Source organism: Sciurus carolinensis, chromosome 3 (assembly GCF_902686445.1).
Source record: "Sciurus carolinensis chromosome 3, mSciCar1.2, whole genome shotgun sequence".
Classification (NCBI taxonomy): domain Eukaryota; kingdom Metazoa; phylum Chordata; class Mammalia; order Rodentia; family Sciuridae; genus Sciurus; species Sciurus carolinensis.
The window spans coordinates 112693426-112715578 of NC_062215.1; the positions used below are offsets into that span (position 1 = coordinate 112693426).

Genomic DNA, 22153 nt, shown 5'->3' on the forward strand with positions numbered 1-22153 from the left:
TATATTGGTTAAGTATTTCTTATTGTGTCAGAGGAACTGACACTTTCTCAAGAGTAGCCTGTCCATTTGCAATCTTCCTTTATCTCTGCCTCTTCCTGGTAAAATTGTTTCACAATGTCTAAGATATTCCTCTGTGGCGGAGCTAAACAATAGTTAAGCTTTGCAAAACTGATTTCATGTGCTAATAGTTAACGCTTTTTTTGACATCCTTATATTACAAAATATGTTAGCTCTTCTCTTATTCTTCAGCAGTCACTAGAAATATCATCATCTTGGTTTTGTCTTAAAACTGAATCTATGGTTATTCTGTTCTTTTAAACTCAGAGCTATAAATTTCATTTGCATTGCAGAAAAAAGCAGATTTGTCATTTACTTAATAAATCGAAACTAATTAACTTTTTAACCAAATGATAAAAACCAAGATATTCTCTGGTATATAAAGTTAGGAAGAACATTTAAGTGTTTCCCAAAGTTTGAGTCTCTGGTAGGGTTGCCAGATAATGTACAAGACACCTGCATTATTGATATATAAGCAGCAAAAGAATTTTAAATATAAATGTATATGAGTATAATATTTGGGACATACCCTACTTGAAAATCAAATTTAACTAGATGTCCTATATTTTTATTTTCCTGCCTTTGACAATTGGGGCCAGACTCCTAAATTTGGGGTCAAGTGGGGTTTACTATAGAAGTACTCCCTTGGGGCATACCTATGGTCACGGCTTCGAAGTTCTGCTGTAACATCAACACTACACAAAAGCAAATATTATTTAATTGCATATTTTGAAATTCAAAGATGACTGAAGTCCAAGCTCAAAAGAGTCTGAGTAGACGTACTGACCGGTTTTGGTTTTCTAGGGAGAAAAGAAACTTTAGGAAACGGTGGCCTAGAGAATCTTTCGGGAGAGAGTAGGAAATTATAGAAGACGCTTGTTGGTTAAGAACTTGAGTGAGCCAATAAGAGCTGAACAGGCATGAACTCGGCTCCCAGAGCCCTGATAGCCAATCAGAGCCGAGGAGGGTGCGGCTAGACTCCGGGAAGGGGCGGGCTCTTTCCGTGCCGGCGCCGAAAGGCAGGATTCGGCCAATCGGAACTAGGCAGGGCGAGGGCTGGACCTCAGGGAGGCGGGCTTGAAGGCGTGAACGCGACCCGTAGGGACTGAGTGGCTTTCAGCCTGAGCTGCACCTGCACCTGCCCTTTTCCCACCAGGGCGAACGCCTACTCAGAAGAGTGACAAGTGGGTGATACTCGATCGGCTCTTTATGGCCTACCCGGGATACGGAGGAGGGGTGAGTCCTGGTTACTTCATCACGGCCTCAGTCCTTGCCGGGCGTGTGGCCCGGGCGGGCGGTGCCACTGTGCGGTTCCGCCCACTGCCCCTGAGCCCTTCTCTGGTGACTGGTACTAGACGGCTTGGAGCAGAATCGTGGGTGGCGCTGGAAGCGGGGGCTGGGCGGGCTAATGTGGAACTGCAGGTGTTCCGGTCCTTGGGGATCCCCAGGGCTCGACCCTCAATGTGACATTGCGTGTGAAGTGTGTTTTTGAAACTTCTTTTCCTGGAATGGAGGAACAAAACATCCTTCTCCTTTGGTAATAATCTTTTAGGGTTCTCCCCGCTTCCCCATGCAGTTTTGCTACAGATTCTCATTCTGAAATTTCTTTCTTACCACTTCTCATTTTTTATATTCCTTACATTCAAATGTACTCCAAATACCCCTATACTTTTTATTATTTAAAGGGCGATCTGTTTTTCTAGACTTTGTTTTTGAAGGTGTGAAGATTACTCTTTCTTATGTTACTGTTTATTCTCCATCGCCTTTGAAAGTCTTAATTGTAGTATCTTGTGGCTAGTATCTTCCTTTTGGAAAGGAATCCAAATCTTCAGCCTTTCTATCAGTAATTTTCAGAGTGCCTGGAGCATGCTTTGTGTTTACAAAGTGGTAGTGTGGGAAGGTCCACTAGGGTGCAGGCAGAAGGTAACCTGTTTTCCATTTTTATTTGAATTATTTTTTTTCCTAAAAAGGGAAATTGTGTTTTGTTAATTTTAATAGAAGAATTGACATTGGTGTGTGGTAGTGGTGTTGAAAGGAATTATTCCTAATCCCTAGGACTAAGTGGGAATCATTTTTTAAGATAATGGATTTACAGGCCCTCAACTTTGGACACATACTCGTTCCTAAAATTGATTTGTTTGAAAAGGTACATGAATTCCCTCTGTCATCTTCCAGTTTCCAATGTCTGCCTTCAGTCCTTAAATTTACTAAGGAAGTTTAAATTGCCTAAGGAAAGTAAAATCTCCTTCAAAATTAATCAGAATAGCTTGAAACCATGGGGCATTTGAAATTTCACTACTTTCTACATATTTTAATTAGATTGAAGTTTCCGGTTAGAAACTTTTACTAATGATTTCGTGTATGTGGTAGAGCACATTGAAGATAGTAATAAAATATTCATCAAAAAAATTTGCCACTTCCTTATCCCCATTTTTATCAGTGTTTGTATTTAATGGAAGGAAAGTTCTGAACATATTTTAAACATTTAATGCTTTTCTCTACTTAACCAAACAGAAGCAACTCTTCACAGCTATTCTCTAACTCCTTATTAGTAGCTCAGACAAAAAAACCCTTTAACCCAGGAAGCAGTATAGATTAATAAAGTTAATTCTTTTCAGTGGAACTCTTTTAAGATGTATTGGGTAAAATCCAAGGGTAAAATATGCATTATATCTTTACATGGAATATATTGATGAGATAGTTAATATTGTTTTATGAAATATATTAAGTATAATCAATCTATACCTTATTAATATTTTTATATATAAAAAATAGAAAATGGTAGCTGTTAGACCTGTTTGTTTTGAAAGTATCCTTTTATCTGACCCAGTAAATGATTCATCTTTTGAAATGCATTTATAATAAATTTTTACTTGTTTAATAATAATTTTTATATCAAAATTGTATTATTTTCATCATACTAATTGTATACTAAAAATTATAATTGAATCTGAAGGATTTTTCTTCACTTCTCATGTTGGTCACAAAAAATAAATTTTTAATTTTTAGATGACATATATTTTTGAGTTCAAAGAGTAAAAATGAGTTCAAAGAATAAAAAGAAAATGCAAAATTTAGCCAGGCTTGATGGCCCATGTCTGTAAACCCAGTGGGCTCTCGAGATTGCGACAGGAGGATCTGGAATTGAAAGCCAGCCTCAGAAATTTGGTGAGGCCCTAAGCAACTCGGGAGACCCTATTTCTAAAATAAAATATAATAAAAGACCTGGGGCTGGGGCTCAGTGGTTAAGTACTCCTGGGTTCAATCCCTGTTACCAAAAACAAACAAACAAACAAAAAACATGCAAAATTGTAAATATTATAGAAGGAATCATTTCATGATTTTTAAATGAGTGGATGGGAGCAGTTATCTAACCATTATAGCTCATAGATGACAATGGACACATTCCAAAGAGTTATGTGGAATGTTTTATTTTTAAATAAAAATAACTAACAAATAATTTTTAAAAATTATCATAATATTTTATTTTATTTTTATAAAATAACTTTTTCTTATTTGTAAATGTCAGTATTTACATGTGACATTGCATTTATAATATGTATAATAGTATAATGTACAATAAAAAACTTTGTATATGAACATAAAATATGGAAAAAGGTATATGATTTTTCAAAACATGTTTAGGAATAGTGAAGCAGAACATTTAAAGAATACTAATGTGTTCAACCACTGAGCCACACCATCCCCCTTATTTTTTTATTTTGAGTCAGGGTCTCACTAAGTTGCAGAGGCTGTATTTGAACTTGCAATTCTCCTTCCTCAGTCTCCCAAGCTGCTGGGATTACAGGCATGTGCCACTATACCCAGCTCAACATATTGTTTTAAGGTTGACTATCTTATGTTTTCTACTTCATTGCTTCATATTCTTCATTTTGTCCACTTTTCTTGAATGCATTTCCCCAGACCTTTGCCTTGATGGATCCTATTCAAAATACTTGTAGGTTCCTGCTTAATATGCCTCTTTTTTTCTCCCTCATACTTGAAATTCTTTTTTCTTTTTGCCTTTGCCATCTCTGTGCATCCTTCAAAGATGCAGGTCTTGAAGATTTTTGTTTAAAATGGGATAACTGCACAACCTTACTACCTCTTCCTCCTCAGGACTCTTAAAAAGTACTGAGCAAAATGCTTTTCTAAGGTATTAAAAGTGTATACCACGTCCCAAAGTGAAAAGTAAAGAAGAGAGAAACTGTAGCCATAGCAGGAAATAAATGTGGATAGGATTTATCCACACGTCTCTAAGGATAACTATATTTGAATATGTGGTCTACTTCTTACTAGCGATTTTACCTTTACCAATTCATGAAATCTTGAAGTTTCAGAACCTCAACTGCAAAAAGGACATATCTCATACTTTCATATCTCACAGAGTTGTGAAAATTTAATAACATAATCAATGGTAAGTACCGAGAGTAGTACTTGGGATATCAAAAGCTCTCAAAAAATATTAACTGCCTAATATTATTATTTCATGAGTATTATTATTTTTTCACATTAGTATTGGAGATGACTGTTCTTAGGATTATCACTCTGGATTTTTTTTCTTGCCATCTTGATTTTTTGAAAAATAAATCTTTTATAGTGGAGAGGGTAATTGAGCTGTAAGCAGTTTCCCATGATTAGGTCACAGGTTCATTGTATTGACCACATTTTCTTCTAAGTATGTGATGTGTCTTGATGTATAATCCCTAGTTTTACTATAGGTGAAATTTTACATGTTTTACTTTTTATTTATTTCAATGATGATGGTGGTACACTTTAAAAACTTATACCTTATATTCTTTTGTTGAATTAAGTTCTTAGTGCCTAGAATTTTTTTTAACCTTCTTTTAATGCTGGATAACAAATGATAATGAACTGTGTCTTAATGTTAGGTATGCAGCATTTTGTAGCTTAAACTTTTGTGATAATTATGTTTGGAAGCTTTTGGAAACTATAGTTTTACTTTTCAGTGGACTTTCAATAAATATTTTCTTTGCAGTCAACTGTAATGGATAACTTTTGTATTATTTATCTTCTCTTTTACTCTTTTAGTTTGGAAATTTTAGTGGTCAGATGCCAGGAATGCAGGTGCCAGGAACAGGTCCAAACATGTTTCCTGGTGGTTACTCTGGGTACCCAGCATATTCAGACAATTATTCTTCAGCTGATGACGCCATGTGGTCTTATTTCACTGCTGTTGCTGGACAGGTAAGATGTTAAAATCATTGCACAAATATTAGTTTTAAAAAATGATTGGTATTCAAAAGAAATGTCAAGTATTTCACATAGTATATCAGTTTAAATGCATTTGGAACTTAGTTTTAAATTTATCTAGGCTGATTTTGTTCTTGACATTAAAGATGAGGACAGTCACAATTATTTTATTTTTAAAAGTCACTTGACATGAATGAGTACCTAATATATTATAGTTATTGACTGAAAGAGGAAACATTTTCAAAGTGGAAAAATCTAATTCTTCTCTACATAGTAGGAGATCTTCTGTGGTTTGATGTGGTTTGTCTCCACCAAAACTCATGTTGAAATGTAAATGCTGGTGCAATGGTATTGAGAGGTAGTAGAGCCTTTAAGAGGCCTTTAGGGCATCTTCATCAAATGATGATGGGATTCCTGAAAGAGTGGGTTAATTATTTTGAGAGTGGATTGTTTTGAAGTGAGTCAGTCACCTCCCATTTTTCTCTCTGGCACACTTGTCTCTGGTCTTCACACTTTTGCCCTTTCTGCTTTTTTTTGCCAACAGCACCCGGCCCTTGCAAAAACAGAGCTCATGCCCGTGTCTTCCAAGCTTCTGGAAACATAAGCAAAAATAAACCTCTTTTCTTTATAAATTACACAGCCTCAGTTATAGCTACAGAAAACAGACTAAGACACTTTTCTTGCTGAAATGTTTTGACAAAGGATTCTGTTACTAGTATTTAAGTATATCACCAAAACATAAGTATTATAGTACTTAGATGTTTTCTTATTTTGAACTATCTTATCTCTTACTTAAATCTTTTTAATAATTCCTTCACTATGTTTGACAATGAGAAGCATTTGAGTGATTGATAATGTAAAGCTAACTACATTTAGCTTGAACATCCTTTTATAGCAAATGAGGATGAATATTGCAAATTTGAGGAAAGGTAAGAGATATTTACAGCAATTAGTATATAATCTAAGTAGCAATTTTTTTTAACTTTGCTCTTCATTCCATTAAAAAAAAAGTGTGTGTGTGTATGCATGTGTGTGCGTATAATTTTAAACCCAAATATGTCAAACAGTATAATAGGAAATCACCTCAAAATATCATAAATTTATTCAAGTTGTCCACAGAAGTTATATCATTTGTAGTGATTTTTTATTTATATGACTGTGCAGTTTTTCAAAAAGATTATCCATATAATCATGTGAGGACATATTTTTCTATCTTTAACAAAAATATTACAGAAATTATTATCTTAATGGTATACTATGGTATTATCATGTTATTAATCTCTAATAAATTTGAATAAATATTTAAAAGGCAGGCTTTATTATAACTAATAGGGTCATAATACCTGCCAATTCAGGTACATGAGTTCTGCATGTGAAATATTAGTAACAATAAGTAATTATGTGGTCAGGCAAAATTTTTTCCTTTATTCCTACTGCAACTACTATTTACTATACCACAATTTATTCCTTTTAAAATAATTTTATATTCATTATCTTGTGGAAGTTCAGGTGGAATTAAATGAAGTATGTATCACATCCATTTTTATGAGTTATCAGTTGCATTTTTTATAAAAGAATTTTTGAGTATTCAAAACAGGAAAGAATATAATTGTGATATATATTTGTATATGTATGTATATTATATAATTGTAATAATTATATATACACACACATATAAATATTTATTTATATTTTTGTATATGTTTTTGTCCATAGTTCTTAGCTCATAAGTCCTTCCCTGTGGCAGGACAAAGGGCATAGAAATTAGGATTTCTCTTCCCCAAGGCAAATCATAGAAATTTTCCCTTTTCTGATATAGCCGAAATTCTCTGTATTCTCTGACTTACCTTACCTGACAGGAGTTCATAAGACTCTTTTCCAGAGGAGTTCCCTCCCATACCCTGAAGGAAGGAATGCTGCACAGAGGCCAAGCAGAGTAAAAAGACAGGTCTTGTGGGGTTTTCTTACCTAGTCTATTAGCAATCATGCTGATGCCATGAAGTCTGAACCCGAAAAGATGGGGTTCACAGAGCTGCTCGGTAGCTAAGTGTGTGGCGGTTCATGGAAGGTTCTTATTCATCTATCCAAGGGATGGAAGCTTCTGGGCTCAGGACCCTTCCAGACCATGCCCTATGCATCTCTTCCTCTGGTTGCTGGTTTGAATCCTTCAAAATATATTTTATCACATATGTAAATATAGTGTTTCCCTGAGTTCTGTGAACCAGTCTACCAAATAATCAAACATGAAGAAGGGCCTGTGGGAACCCCAACTTGTAGGTGGGTCAGTCAGAAGTTCTGGAAGCCTGGAAATAGTGACTGGGTCTAAAGTGGGTACAGTTGGAGACTGAATGCTGTGGGATCAGGTGCTATTTCTAGGTTCATAGTGTAAGAACTACGTTGAACTAGAGGACACCTACCTGGTATCTACCTCAGAATTGGTTTTTTTTAGTACCATGGGGAGAGAAATCCCCATATATCTGTGTCAGAAGATTTCTGTGTGTTGACTGAAGTGTGAGAGCAGAGAAGAAATAAGACACTTTTTTTCTTGAGACGCAACAGTATTAGAAGATGGCAGTTTTTTCCAAATAATATTTGAATCAAATTCCTAAGTTTTTTTAATTTTGTTTTTTATCTACTTCCCTAAGTGATTCTAAAGTTTATTTAGGAGATTATATCACTGAGAATAAATATTAAATCAAAATAAAATATCATACTGATACTAATGAATCATAAAAAATACAATCACAGTCATGCCTTGCTTAACTACTGGGACACATTCTGAATCATTAGACAATTTCATCTTTGACCAAACATAGAGTGTACTTATAGAAGCATAGGTGGTAAGTCAGTAATTTCATGTGGCCTTTGGATGTAATCAAGACACATAGTAAACATGAGATGTATGAGGCTACTGCCAGGGTAATGTGGCATCCTGTTTTACAGTAAACATTTTTTAATATATAAGAAGTACACTCTAAAATAATGATTAAGAAATATAGATAGTAAGTACATAAACCAGTAACATAGCCATTTATTTTCATAATCAAATATTTTGTACCATTCCTAGTTGTATGTGCCATGCTTTTATACAACTGGCTGCACAGCATGTTTGTATATATCATCAGCATCACAGCAAATGTGAATAATGCATTGTGATCTGACATTATGACATATAAAACCACTCTAGATGTATTAGTCAGCTTTGTGTTACTGTAATGAAATTCCTGAGGCAGTTAACTTATAAAGAGAAAAAGGTTATTTTGGCTCATAGTTCTGGAGGTTCCAGTCTAGAATTGAATGGTCACATTACTAAGGGTCCTTGGCCAGGGAAGCACATCATGGTGGTACTGTGTAACAGAACAAACTACTAATATATTGGGTCAGGACGCAGATAGAGGATGACATCAGAGCCCCACAATCACCATTGAGGGCATATTCTGGGTGACCTAATTTTCTTCTGCTAGGCTCCATTTCCAAAAGATTCTACCACCTCCCAGTAGTGCCACACTAGTGGCCAAACCTTTTACACATGGAGACTCATCCAAATGATTACATTAGGTGATAGAATTTTTCAACTCTATTATAATCTTTTGGGACTACTAGTGTGTGTGTTGTCTTTGTTTAGTGAAACATTGTTATGTGGCAAATTACTGCATAATGGTGATAATATAACTGTTTAAAAATAAACAGGTAGACTAAAACTTATTCCTGAATTCTGTATATGATGAAGGTAGCATTTCATATCAGTAGGGGAAAGAATGGGCTCTTAACTGTCCTGAAATAATTAACAGCTTATCTAAAAGTAAATTTAAATCCTTATACAGCAGCCATCTTGTGACCTTCAGGCAATAAACTTGAGAAGCAAAATTTAAGAGGGTTTTAAAAAACAGTAATTACAATAAATCATGCTTTAATATATATTTGTAAAAAATCAAAATTAACCAAAAAAAGTCAGGGATGAGCAACGTGACCAATTCTTTTTCTTGATTTTAAGTAAAGACAGGATCTGATCCTTTGCTTGCATTTGCTCCATATTAGTATTGACTGTACTTGAGTCTGTAAAGCTTCTACAGCCAATTCAAGAATGTTTACATTTATAACATTAAAATACAGACAAGTTTACCAATCATGTTTAAGTCTGCTTAGTTTTAGAAGATAAACCCAAGTATCTAGTTGCACAGTGTACCTGGAAGGAAAGGATTTTATATTTCAGTGACTTTACTTATATCTCTCATAAAGGTTTCATATGATGAGCTGGATACAACTGCATCTGCCTATAATCCCAGCTATTCAGGAGACTGAAGTGGGAGGATCACTTGAGACCAACCTGGACAACATGTCAAGACCCTGTCTCAAAAAAAAAAAAAAAAAAAAAAAGAGAGAGAGAGAGAGAGAGAGAGGAGAGAGAGAGAGAGAGAGGGAGAGAGGGAGAGAGAGATATTAAAAAAAAACAAAACAAAACAGATAAAATATCAGAGATTTAACTGGCACTTTTTGAGGCAATTAATGGACGATGTCCTGCATTTTATAGCCTCTGATTTTCAACTTTGGTAAAATAGTAAATTTATTTTTTCTTAGGGAGAATACATATTTACTTCTGAAGAACAAGACATATAAGTTGACTTTTTCTAGGTTGTATCTATCTAGACAAAGGAGTGTGTGAGGGAAGCTTAGGCCTTTGCAAATAAATGAGCACATAGAAATGTGGCACGCAAGAGTTTAAAGCTGTTTTATTTTGTAGGAGAAGAAATAGTGAGCTGTTTCCTAGTTTTCATTCAATTCATAAAAATGATACTAAAATAACTTTCATGTTTTTCAACTAAAATTTGCAATAAATTTTGCTTTGTATCTTTTCAAGTTTTTCATGTCTGATTTCTCTATTCACTGCAAAGAATCTCCACACCCTTCAGTTCCTTCTTCATTGTCTAAAAGTATAGAATTTAGAGAAATATTTGGTATGGGCTGGTGGACTTCTGTGTAAAATGTTACAGAACAAGCTGGTGGTTGAATAGAAAATATCATCTGACATATAGGATTTATTTCTTTTCTTTTTAATTGGATTGGTGTAAATTTTCAGTACACTCAAATTTTTCTTGAAAGTTTCAAGTTTGTATGGTATGCACATTCCATTCTTTGCATTCTTTGTGTTTTCTGCATGATACATTGTTTTTTTAAATGGAAAAAAAACTCAGGAGGCTTAGTAACTTCTCATTAATTTAATCCTCAAATAGAATAGCATTTTCCCACTTAACAAGAGTTAAGGAAAAAGATAATTTATAATCACATCACTTTCAGTGTGCTAAAAGACATTTTTTTTAAATCAAAAAGAAAGAAAAGTCACTTTCTACCTTTGCCTCTTCTAATAATTTGTAAAAGAGTCTTAAAATTTAGTATGCCATAGTGACAGCAGCATGGCATTTGTGTCTGTCATTTCACCGAGGTGGTATTGACAGTGGCAGGTCTCCAAATTAATTAGTAGGGTGTTTTATTGTTCATTTTTGCTCAGAACATGTAGTTTTGGAAAGAGGTTTGTAATATAATAGTCATTTGAAGCAGTCGCTTCAAGACTTCTAATAGGGAGGTGGATAAATGTTGGTTAAATAAAATGTGCCCCAAAGTTCTTGTAAAGTTCCTATAACTTGAAAATATTTGTAATATAGCTGTAAGTCTAAAGAAATGGGTAGTTTTTCTTAAAGTATAATTTTATGACTATAGAATATAAAATTTAATAAAGATACCCAAACCATGCAGAACCTAGGAAGGAGCAATCAGATACTCTTAGTTGGCAGTACTTTAAGGATGCTCCATTGAGAAGACTCTTTTCAATACTTTTTAATTTCTATTAGAACCATTATTTGGCATTGTGTTTAGGGGTTCATGGCCAAAGATCTGGTAGAATGTGAGTATTTAAGTACTTCTTAAAAGTTTTTTTTAAGTTTTTGTTTTTTGATTTTTATGAAGCATATGTCTTAAATTTACCTTCTTAATCTTTTCTCATAGTCTTAGTTTGCATGTGTAGCAATGTATGTGATATTTCCAAGTGAATTACTTTACTGTACATTTGTGTAGAAAATAGGATTAGGTATGATACATAAGGAGAATACTCTGTTTCATTTCTATTGTCGTTTCCCATAAATTCAAACAGGAATGTTTGGACACTAATTGGAATAGCAATACAATGTAGGGGACTATACAATTTTGCTAGAGGTAATTATGAGATGACAAAAGGATATGTTTCCCTGCTCGTAAGCATTCAACATGAAGTTTTCTTTTAGAAATAGTTCCTTTCCAAAATGAACTGACTGGGAATGTTTTGGAGAACTTTTTGAAAAAAAAGTAGGGATTTTTCTAATTACTTTAAAAAGTGGTTAAATGACTTCCACAATATATTGTTTAGAACTATGATAGGACAGAGTGAGTGTGCTATTTTTTCAGAAATAGAGAAAATGATTCATTGCATGATGTTCTGTAATACACCTTTGCTGTCAATAATGCTCTTTAAAATTTTGCACTGTTCTGAGAAATGGATGTTTCCTGTTTGAGCTGCCATGGTTAATTAACATTTTAATATGTTTTAAAATTTTTAAAAAATTTTAGTCATAGATGGAAACAATACCCTTATTTCATTTATTTATTTTTTATGTGGTGCTGAGTATCAAACCCAGTGCCTCACTCGTGCTAAGCATGCACTCTACCACTGAGCCACAACCACAGCCCTTTAATAGGCTTTTATATAACTACACATTAAATAAGTTTATCATTTTTTAACAGGATGGTGAAGTGGATGCTGAAGAACTTCAGAAATGTTTGACACAGTCTGGAATTAGTGGAACTTATTCTCGTAAGATCTTTTCCCCCTCTTTTCTTGAAACTGGAATAAGATCTTCATTTTCTAATTTTCGTGTCCCCATAATTAAAATATATTTAAAATTTTCATAGCAGTTTATACATGCACATGAAGAGTTTGATGGTTCAGCCAAATGGTCCAGTTATGAATATAAACTATTCATTGTACATTCCTTTCTTCTCAACATTAACTACAGATAGAAGAGGCCTCTTTTTAGATGATTCTTCTGGAATTGAGAGGATTAAACTCTCTTTCAACCTTGAAGTGATCCTGTCCCTCCCCTCCATACAGGAATACTTCCCATTCTCCCATCACACAATACAGTGGTATGGTAATTTTGGTTAGGTAATCAGTATTTTTTTGGTATGTACATACTGTTCATAACTGTGTCTTTTGAAAATATATGATTACTTTTCCTCTTTATTTAACTTTTTGTTTTTCCTGAAATTAATGAAGTTGGGTATTCTATCTTTCTCATCACCTAGAACTTTCCATTGTGCTCTGTTTTCTATGTGTGACTCTCATACTGGCTTTCTTTCAGCATTATTCTGGAGCTGTCTTTCCCTTCTTGAGTTTGTTGACCCCTTCACTCAATCTCTTGACACATTGCTTTCCACATTAAAAAAAAAAAAAACTCTAATCTCTTAATTCAATGAAATTTATCTTTAAGTAGCTTCTTAATAAAAGTTCATTGGTGGTAAATTTTGAGGACCATATATATATATGATTCATTATATATATAAATTATTTCATTCTATCTTCAGAATGGAGTGATTTGAGGTCAGGTACAGAGTCTTAGGTTACAAATCATTTCCATCTTGAATTTTAGAGGCATTCCTTCATTGTTTCCAGCTTCCATTGTTGTTTTGTCTTTTCATTTACAGCCCATATGTGATTTGCTTTTCTTCTCTGGAAGTTTGCGAGCTTCGTTCCTCGTATTCTGGAATTCCACAGTGATTTGCCTAGTGACATTGTGTGGAAAACTCAGTGCTTGTGCTCAGTCTGGAAACTTATTTACTCTAGTTCTGGGTAATTTTCTTCAATAATGTTTTCTCTATTTTTTCTTTCTGTAATGCATGTTATTTTAACTAGGTCTTCTACTTTTCTCTTTCTTCTATACTGTTTGGGAAATGTCCTCAACTTTATTTTCTAAAACATCTATTGAGTCTTTTGTTTTCACTGTCATGTCTTTCTTTTTAATCTCTCAAAGACTATTAATATACTTGATTTTTTCTTCCCTCATTACTGTTACTTCTTACAAGTTGTTTTTATATCCCCAGTTTGTTTGGTTATCTTTCCTGTGTTTTCTCAGGTGCTTGATGATACTTTTGTTGCTCATATTTAGCTAAAATGCTGACCACAAGTCCTGACATCATGGTTAAGTTTGATCATGGACCTCAGTACATGGTTTCTCATCTGGGCACTTCTGTTGTAGAACTTTGAGTGTTGGTATCTTTAGGGATTTCTTTTGTGGGTGGTTATCCAGTTTATCTTCTGACAGCAAGGGAGATGAAGTGGACTCAACAGGTTTCTCAAAACTTTTGTAAATATTCAGTTAATTACCTTATTTTTAGTAAATAACTCATTTGAGCTGTGCCTGATATACTACAGTCTAGAGACTTCTCTGGAGAATAAAATTCTGCTGGATTTAGAGCAGGAATGAGAACCATCCAACCAAATGGAAACTGAGAGGGGATTAGGGGCTTTAAATGCTCCTTATGTGGACATTCACACAATTCTGTTTGTATCTCCACATTTACACGCATTTTCAGAAGTACTGCCCATTCAACTTTTGATACTTGGAGTCTTTCCTAAGGTAACTAGGTTGCTTCTGAGCTTTTGTTAATTTTGAGTAAACATTACTTAACTCACATCCTTTGACTTTATAACTTACAATGTCTTTTCCTTTTGTTTCCTCTCTCATTCTCTTTCTCTCTACAGGTTTTTATCTTTTAAAATAACTACCCATTCTAGTGGGTTGTGGGGAGGAAGTAAAAACCTGTCAACTTTCTTGAACTAAAATCTTCTCTACCCTTTGTCAAAAATGTGTCATCCTTACATGATTCTATTCTCAGATTGAAGATGTGCTTATTTGTCTGTTTAATTTTTGCCATTTATTATCATCCATTCAGATTCTCTTACTTTGTGAATATATGCCAAGTTAATCTTAAAGCAAAACAGATATTATTTACTTGGCAGGTGGTAGAATACTATTCCAGAAATTTCTAATATTAATACCCCCTCCCCAGTAGTTTTTATATGAAGGAACATTGGATATCAGACATGATCATTCTGTTAGCTTTATCAACTTGGGTAGCTATCTTTCTGGGCCTATGTTTCTTCATCTGCAAAACTGAGACTGTTATACATTTAGTATGCTTATGTGAAATCACATAACATTCACTACCTGATTCTTTTTTTTTTTTTTTTTCCTACAGTGCTGGGGATTGAACCCAGGGCCTCATGCTTGCGAGACAAGCATTCTACCAACTGAGCTATATCCCCAGCTCACTACCTGATTCTTAATGAGTTCTCATTCAGTATTGTCAATTCAAAAATACTATTACCAACAACTCTAACAGTGGCACTTTATTGTTTCATGAAAATCATCTACTTTAACTTGTAGAATGTTTTATAATTTTTTCTTAGTGAGTCTAAATTTAACTGGTGTAATTTTCTTTTTAAATTTTCAAATATGTCATCAAGTAGCATAAGATGAAGTTGATTAATTTAAAAGTTATTTATCCACTCATTCATTCTTCTAAGTAAGATTTTTTTAGGCCTAAGTGAACAGTGGTAATAATTATTCTTCTCAAAATAAATCAGTATAGTGGTTGGATGAAATTGTGATAAGGATTAGAACAATTAAAGTTTATCTAATGGGCTCTTTCTAGTAATATAAGTGAAAGTGTTACTATGTCTAACAACCCCTGACTTTAAGATAGCTTGTGTTGATTTCTTCTTCCTTTCTTCTCCCCTCCCCCTCAAAGTGGGGAAGGGGGAAAGTGACTTCAGTCAGAGGCTCATTTTTTTCTTCCTTAGTCTGTTGTATTAAGCCACCAAATGCTTTTCTTCCCTCTATATCATCTCACTTTATAGTCTATGCATTGTAAGCTAGTCTCTAGAATGGAAAATTTAGAATTTCTCTTCTGCTTCTTAAAATTCTTCAGTGACCTTAAATTAGTCTTTTGAGTGGCATTGAAGAGGTTATTATCTGGCCCTTGTTTGTCTTTCTGATGTACTTACATGCCACTTATGGGTACTCTTAAATCTTTCACACTTTGTGATCTCTGAATACAGGTCAAAGTTCTACTTAAACCCCAGTTAGCATTTGCATTGGAAGACTGAAGCCCTTCCCTTCTCCAGACCCCAGGCAAAATCAAGTGCTTTAAACACCTGTGACACCTCTAGCACTGTAATTTTCAGTTATTTCATAATTGCTTATCCCTCATGACATATGATTAGTTTGAAGACATTAAATTTTCTGCTTAAAATTCAATAAAAGTTTGTTAATTATGGTGATTTTGTATTTGGGATAATTTTAAAATATTTTCTTTGGGAAATAAAGGTTGTCATAATTTTACATAGATAAAATTGAGCAGATTCCAGTTAAAATATGGAATGTCTTTCAGCCTTCAGTTTGGAAACCTGCAGAATTATGATTGCCATGTTGGATGTATCCTTGAATGAAAATAGAAAATACTAGAATATAGTTATTGCTTTCTGAATATTAAGCCCGTTTTTAGTTTTAAATGACCACCAATTAGTAAACGAGAGTTTAAAAATATTTTTGAGCTCCTGCTAGCTGTCTAGACATTTCTATTTTTATGCAGAAATCTATTCATATGCTGATTTAGGCTACCCTTGTAGATGTGTACTTATTTTTTAGCCAATTATATAAAGTTTGGCTCAGGTGAATTTTTTTCAGGTCCCAAAACTTATTTTCATTAACAAAACTATCAGAGAGATTATACAGGAAAAATGGGATTTAATGAATTCAAGGAGCTTTGGGCAGCTCTTAATGCCTGGAAACAGAACTTCATGACCATGGATCAAGACCGAAGTGGCACAGTGGAGCATCATGAGTTGAGTCAAGCCATTGCTATCATGGGTAAGAATCTTAAAATTTTGTCGATCTATGCAGATCATCTTTGATCATATGAATCTTAATTTCTTCAGTTTACTAAGATAATAAGGGCTGTATTTTTCACCAACAGTTCCCTAATTGAGGTAAAGCTGTAGGTAAATTCTGACAAAAGACCTTAACAAAATTATATTAACTGTGTTTTTTTTGTTTTTGTTTTTGTTTTTTTTTCCAAAAGGTGATCTTCCATTCTATTCTAAATTTTTTGGGTGTATTTAAATTTATTCTTTAATGGTTAGTACTCACACTTATATTGTATTCTTTGGTTAGTTGGGGAGGATCTCTAATTTGGGAACAAAGTTAATCTTAATCACAAATTTCTGTCTAGTTTTTTAGCACCTAAAACCAAGCTTTCTCACCTTTTTCACTTAGTAATATAGAACACCCAAGAGGTACCATAATACTTCAGTATGGGAAGATAGCGTTTTAGAATATTTCAAAAGAATTTAACTTTATTTTAATCACACTTCTAATAAGCTAAGGTTCTTTCTTGGTCTGCTTTCAAAAGGTAAAAATACACAAAGGTGCTTAATTTGTTCACAGTTAATGCAGTTTTAAGTAACTTTATTTTTCTTACCCTCATACTTTTATTCGTAATTATTTATAATCAAAATATATGAAAATTAACTTTTTGAAAATTAAAATATGAACTCAATGCACATGGACTTGTCTCAAATACAATTTAAAGAACTCAAACCAGTGATATTTTTGTTTTATAAATAGACTTTTGAATTTATTTATTACTGACAGTACTAGTCATATAAAAATGTATAGTTCATTTATAGAGCCTTAATATCTAATGGATTAAACTTGGTCTTTTATTCAGCCAAATGTTAGAAAATAAATATAATTTTCAGAAGATCCATATGCATTTTCATATAACTATAGTAGTTTGCATGTTTTGCCATTTCTCTCACTTTATAATTTACTTTTTAAAAGTTTCCTATGTTACAAATTATTGCAAATTCAGGTGGAATATTCTCTTCTTACATTTGTTTTTAATTGCTGTTGCCTTTGAATACATTGGAATCTTTTCTTCGAATTTACCCATTCACTAACATATAGACAATAACAGCAGGCCAGCCTTGTTCATAGGAAAGTGTGTGCACCTCATTAAATTTGTAGGACCATCCTAGGGGTATAGCAAATATAACACATTAATTAACATTTCTATTTTGTATCTTATTGTTTTAAATTTTTGTTTTTTTGTGTATATTTTAAGAGATAAGTAATAAAACAATAATGTATGTATAGAATTTAAAATTAACACAAAAGACGCTGGAGGTGAAAGATCAGAAACAATTTTTTTTTTTCAAACACTTTACCAACTGAGCTATCTCTCCAGTCCCAATCAGAAACATTTTGATAAGAGCACCCAATGTCTCCTATTGGAGACAATAGGACTAGAATAAAGAACCAAAGAAATAGTAAAATCTGTGTGGAAAAAAAAAACAAAATAAAAATTTGGAAGAAAAGAAAGAATAACATTTTGGGTGTTTGGGGACTAGGGATCAAACTTGAGCCTTAGGATTTCTAGGCAGGTGCTCTACCACAGAGCTACATCCACAGTCCTTTTCTGCTTTTGAGTAAACATGTTGATCCTTAAGAAGGGAAGATGGGAACAGGAAGACAATAGACTAAATCAGACATAACTTTCCTATGTTCATATATGAATACATGACCAGTGTAATTCCACATCATGTACAACTACAATAATGGGATCCTAATTAGAATAAATTATATTCAGTGTATGTATAATACGTCAATAAACGCTCTACTGTCATGTATACCTAATAAGAACAAATAAAAAGAGTCAATGGGAAATGTAGAATTTGATTGATAGGAAAGATCACTAAGAGTATTTGCTTTGATATTCTTTTTTTTTTCTTTCATTACTGGAGATCGAACCAGGCCTGGCATATGCTAAGCAAATTCTTAACCCCTGAGCTACATCTTCAGCCATTTTTTCATTTTTTGTTTTGAGACAGGATGTCTCTAGTTGCCCAGGTTTTAAATTTGTGTTCTCTTTCCTCAGCCTCCTGAGTAGCAGGGATTACAGGTTTGTGTGGCACTATACCTGGCTTGCTTTGATATTCTTTAGGAACTATAAAATGTTACAGAACTGAAATATTGAAGGGTTAAAACCTAGGAAATATACATAGACATTTTAAACCAAAATATATTTTAAAAACGAAAGGTAATTATTTTCTTTTCCTTAGCTTTTACTTTATTACAAGGTGAGAATAGAATTATGATGCTTATGTACTCCTTAATAGTATTAATAATGAAGCCTTTTGATTATTTTTAATATTAATGTGCTTTATTTTTAATATTTTTTGTGAAATGACTTTGAAAGGTAATCTACTGTATGACTTCATTAATGAAAAAAATAATATTGCTATGTTCTTTTGGTGTTTAGTTTAAGAAGTTATACTTTATTGATCTCTTTTTTTAGGCTATAGGTTGAGTCCTCAAACATTAACTGCTATTGTTAAACGTTATAGTAAGAATGGCAGAATTTTCTTTGATGATTACGTTGCTTGCTGTGTGAAGCTTCGAGCATTGACAGGTATTGACTTTTTAAAAATTGATTCAATATTATGCTGTTTCCTTATAACATTTACCCCCTTTATATGTCCCTTCCCCTTTATTCATTGTTACATCTAATCAGTTTTAAGTCATTAAAATTTATTGATATAAATAGTGAAAAATTATTTTAATTCAGTTATGGCATTTCCTTCCTATCTCAGTTGCCTGGAATATTAAATCACTTACGATTTAAATGAATATGAAATTGTTCAGTCTTTGTACCTGGAGACATTATATATTTGAAATTATAGGTTTTAAATTGTAATATTAAAAGTAATTTCTTTGTGTAAAGATTTCTTTAGGAGAAGAGATCACTTGCAACAAGGGTGTGTGAACTTAATGTATGATGATGTAAGTATCTTGCTTGCCACTTTGTTACTGTTTTCTAAATGTGTTCTTAGTTGTCCAAAAAAGTAAGTGATTTAGGGTATAAATGCTGGAAGTAATTTATTTTATATACCATATTATTTTCTGTATTTCTGAGCTGAATGTAAAGATAACATTCAAAATTAGTACAGATACCAATTTTTCTTCACATTAAACCTAAATGTACTTTAAAATTTCATGACAGGTTTTTGATCAGTTTATCTTCCAAATAAATGTTAAGGGTTAAAAACTATCATTTCCACAGAGTAGTTTACTTTTGGCAGATCTCACTTTTCAGAGAGATGGGATATTTTAATCTATGACAATTTATAAAGCTCTTCATTCCTCATTTCAAATGTTTGCTGTTAACATGATTCTAGTTTTTTTTTTTTTTTAATTGAAGCTGTTAGGAAGTGATAGTTCACATGTGCTTTAATGTTTCAGGATTGTGGTTCTGTTTTTGTTATGTTTACTGAAGGAAGTCATAAAATCAGCAGTCTCTTACTAGTACATACTGGCCTGAATTATAAGCCTTAGAAACTCTTAAACATTTCCAGTTATTAAAAAGCTTTTAAGGGATGTAATCAGTTGAAAACCATTTTATTGTTACCATGTGATAATTTTACTTATGTAATTAGTTTTTGCAGGGTACCATGATAATTTGAATGCCTTATATTTGAACCTGAAGAAATACTGTGAATTATTTTACTTGGAAGAAGTGAACTGGACTAACTTAAATTAAAACTTTCGGAGCTTTTTCTGTTCCTACTTGTTTAATCTTTTACTTAACTATGTTTTCACTTTAATTCATAGTTCAAAGCAAGAAAAGATAGGCAGGTAGGTAGGTAGATGATATATAGAATTTTTTTTCAGAAGTTATCACTTTAGAAAAGTTATCATTTTGCAAATATCTGTACACTGTTGTAGAATACTGGCACAGAATTAATTGATGTCAAAACTTCTTAACCTTAAATTTTAACAATGAAAACTAGAGGAATGTACTAAAGAAAAAGATTGTATAAGAGGCCAAATGACTAAAGCCTAGATAAACTTATTTATACTTATATGAGAGATACAGATTATACTTTTGAATTTTATTTGTAGATATGGGTGTTTGAGGGTCAGCTAGAAGGGAAAGTCTGGATATTTTGCCATCTCTGTAGCAGGATTTGTTCTTTGATCACGTAATCAAACATAACCTAGGTTTTTGCCTGTGAAGAAGAAAATTGCAATTACAAAAATTTATCCTAATTTGAATCTATAGTGAAAAAACTATAGGAGGCATTGTTTTTCCTTTTTTAAATTTTTTTTTGTGGTTTGTATTTTTCTTCAATATATTTTACTGTCTACTGTGAAATAAAAAGTTCTTAAATAAACAGATTTTTCTTCTGCTTTGTATTCATTAGTGAAACATAGATAACCTGAAATTTCATTTTTCTCTAAATCTAGGTTTGGGGAGTAATACATTTTTAAAAAATAATCAACTTTTAAATTTGTTGTTAAACCAAGTAGCTGTTATTTAATGCCAACTGTTTATAAAGTTATAAATCAAGTAAGCTATCCCTCTATTTAGATATTACAAAATTATAAGTTTGACTTATTTGACAATATTAGCAAGTAGCTTTGGTATTAGTAAACCAGTAAGTATTTTGATTATGTGTAATGTGGGGTATTGCATATGGGAGATACCACAACAACATTTCAGGGTAGTTTTACTGCAACAATTTGTAAAGCATAGTCACCAGGTCTTAGCCTTTAAGATCCCAAGCATAAGCTGTCATAATTAATTTAGTTTCTTTCTTGGCAAACATCCTAAGTCTTTCTTAATGAAGATTTAATAAACCACATGTTTTTCTCACACTTTAACTGAACATCTTCCAGCCTGAAGGTGACTATAAATTGACATAATTTTAGTCTGGCTGGTGATCAAATTAACATACAGTTTTTATAAAGCTCCATATTTTGTGAAGGATGTAAGATGGATGGTAGTCCATCTTGGAAATGGAACCCTTTTATAAATTAATATAATTTTAAATAATATTTTACTTTTAAAAATCATAGAAAGGAAGTATAGTTATTTGGGCATTGACAGTTTTTTATAATTTACTGTCAAATTCACTTAGTTTATTAAGAATGGGTCAAAATATATTCTGTATACTTTTGTCCTCTGACTGTTATTTTCTTTTTCATGGACATATATTTATTAATGTGAGAGGACATTACCTGAGCCATAACAATACAGAATAATAATTAAAAGTGTTGTAGGAAAAAGCAGCTAGATAGTGTAATCATTCAAATTGAATAATGGTGATGATATGACCCAGGAACTTGGAACCTTAATTTATAGGTGATACATTACCAAGTTATGCTGTTCCGTGGTCAGTTATGATAATCTTCCTGACTTGGGAACTCACAGTTGAGGTAAAACTTTAAATTTGACATACACTATCATTCTTAAATGTTTCTGCCAAATGACCCTCTGTATTAGAACTCTTCACTCAATTCCCTCATTCCTTTATAAAGATGTTTCTGTGCACTTTGGTTTTGGGAGGTTTGTGAAGTTTCCATGACCAAACATAATTGGAAATTCTCATCTTCCTGAGGAAGTTTAATAACATACATTAGCATATGAAAATGTAAGGTACCTACGATCATGTGAAATTAGACAGGGTTTGACCCAGGTTATTGCAAAATGTTAACCACAGAACCCTTTTTTCTAGTGAAACATGTATTCCACTCTGATTCAGCTTCATTGTCAGGCAATTCTTTTATACTGTAATCAAATGAACAATCTTATAATCACACTTGACAGAATCTTTTACCAGGATTTTTGTAACAGAAATGCAGTTCACTTTTTTGATGCTTTTAGCATAATTAATGTGAACAGATATGGTTTTTTGTTTTGTGATGGATACAATTGCAACATAGTGATAGTT

General features: G+C 32.9%; 1 protein-coding gene across 2 annotated transcripts; it reads left to right on the plus strand.

Annotated features, from left to right (window-relative positions):
* The first annotated feature begins 1137 nt into the window (after window positions 1-1137).
* On the plus strand, window positions 1138-20588 carry Gca (grancalcin). Of its 2 annotated transcripts, none has more exons than XM_047542771.1 (8): window positions 1138-1293; window positions 5110-5265; window positions 12043-12112; window positions 15751-15794; window positions 16082-16229; window positions 18718-18831; window positions 19144-19202; window positions 19856-20588. In XM_047542771.1, the coding sequence occupies exons 1-8, from the start codon at window positions 1267-1269 to the stop codon at window positions 19880-19882; spliced, it is 645 nt and encodes a 214-aa protein (XP_047398727.1). In that variant the 5' UTR covers window positions 1138-1266; the 3' UTR covers window positions 19883-20588. The 2 variants fall into 2 exon arrangements, with proteins under 2 accessions (XP_047398727.1, XP_047398728.1); XM_047542772.1 differs by lacking the exon at window positions 1138-1293 and adding an exon at window positions 1479-1594.
* Window positions 20589-22153: the final 1565 nt, after the last annotated feature.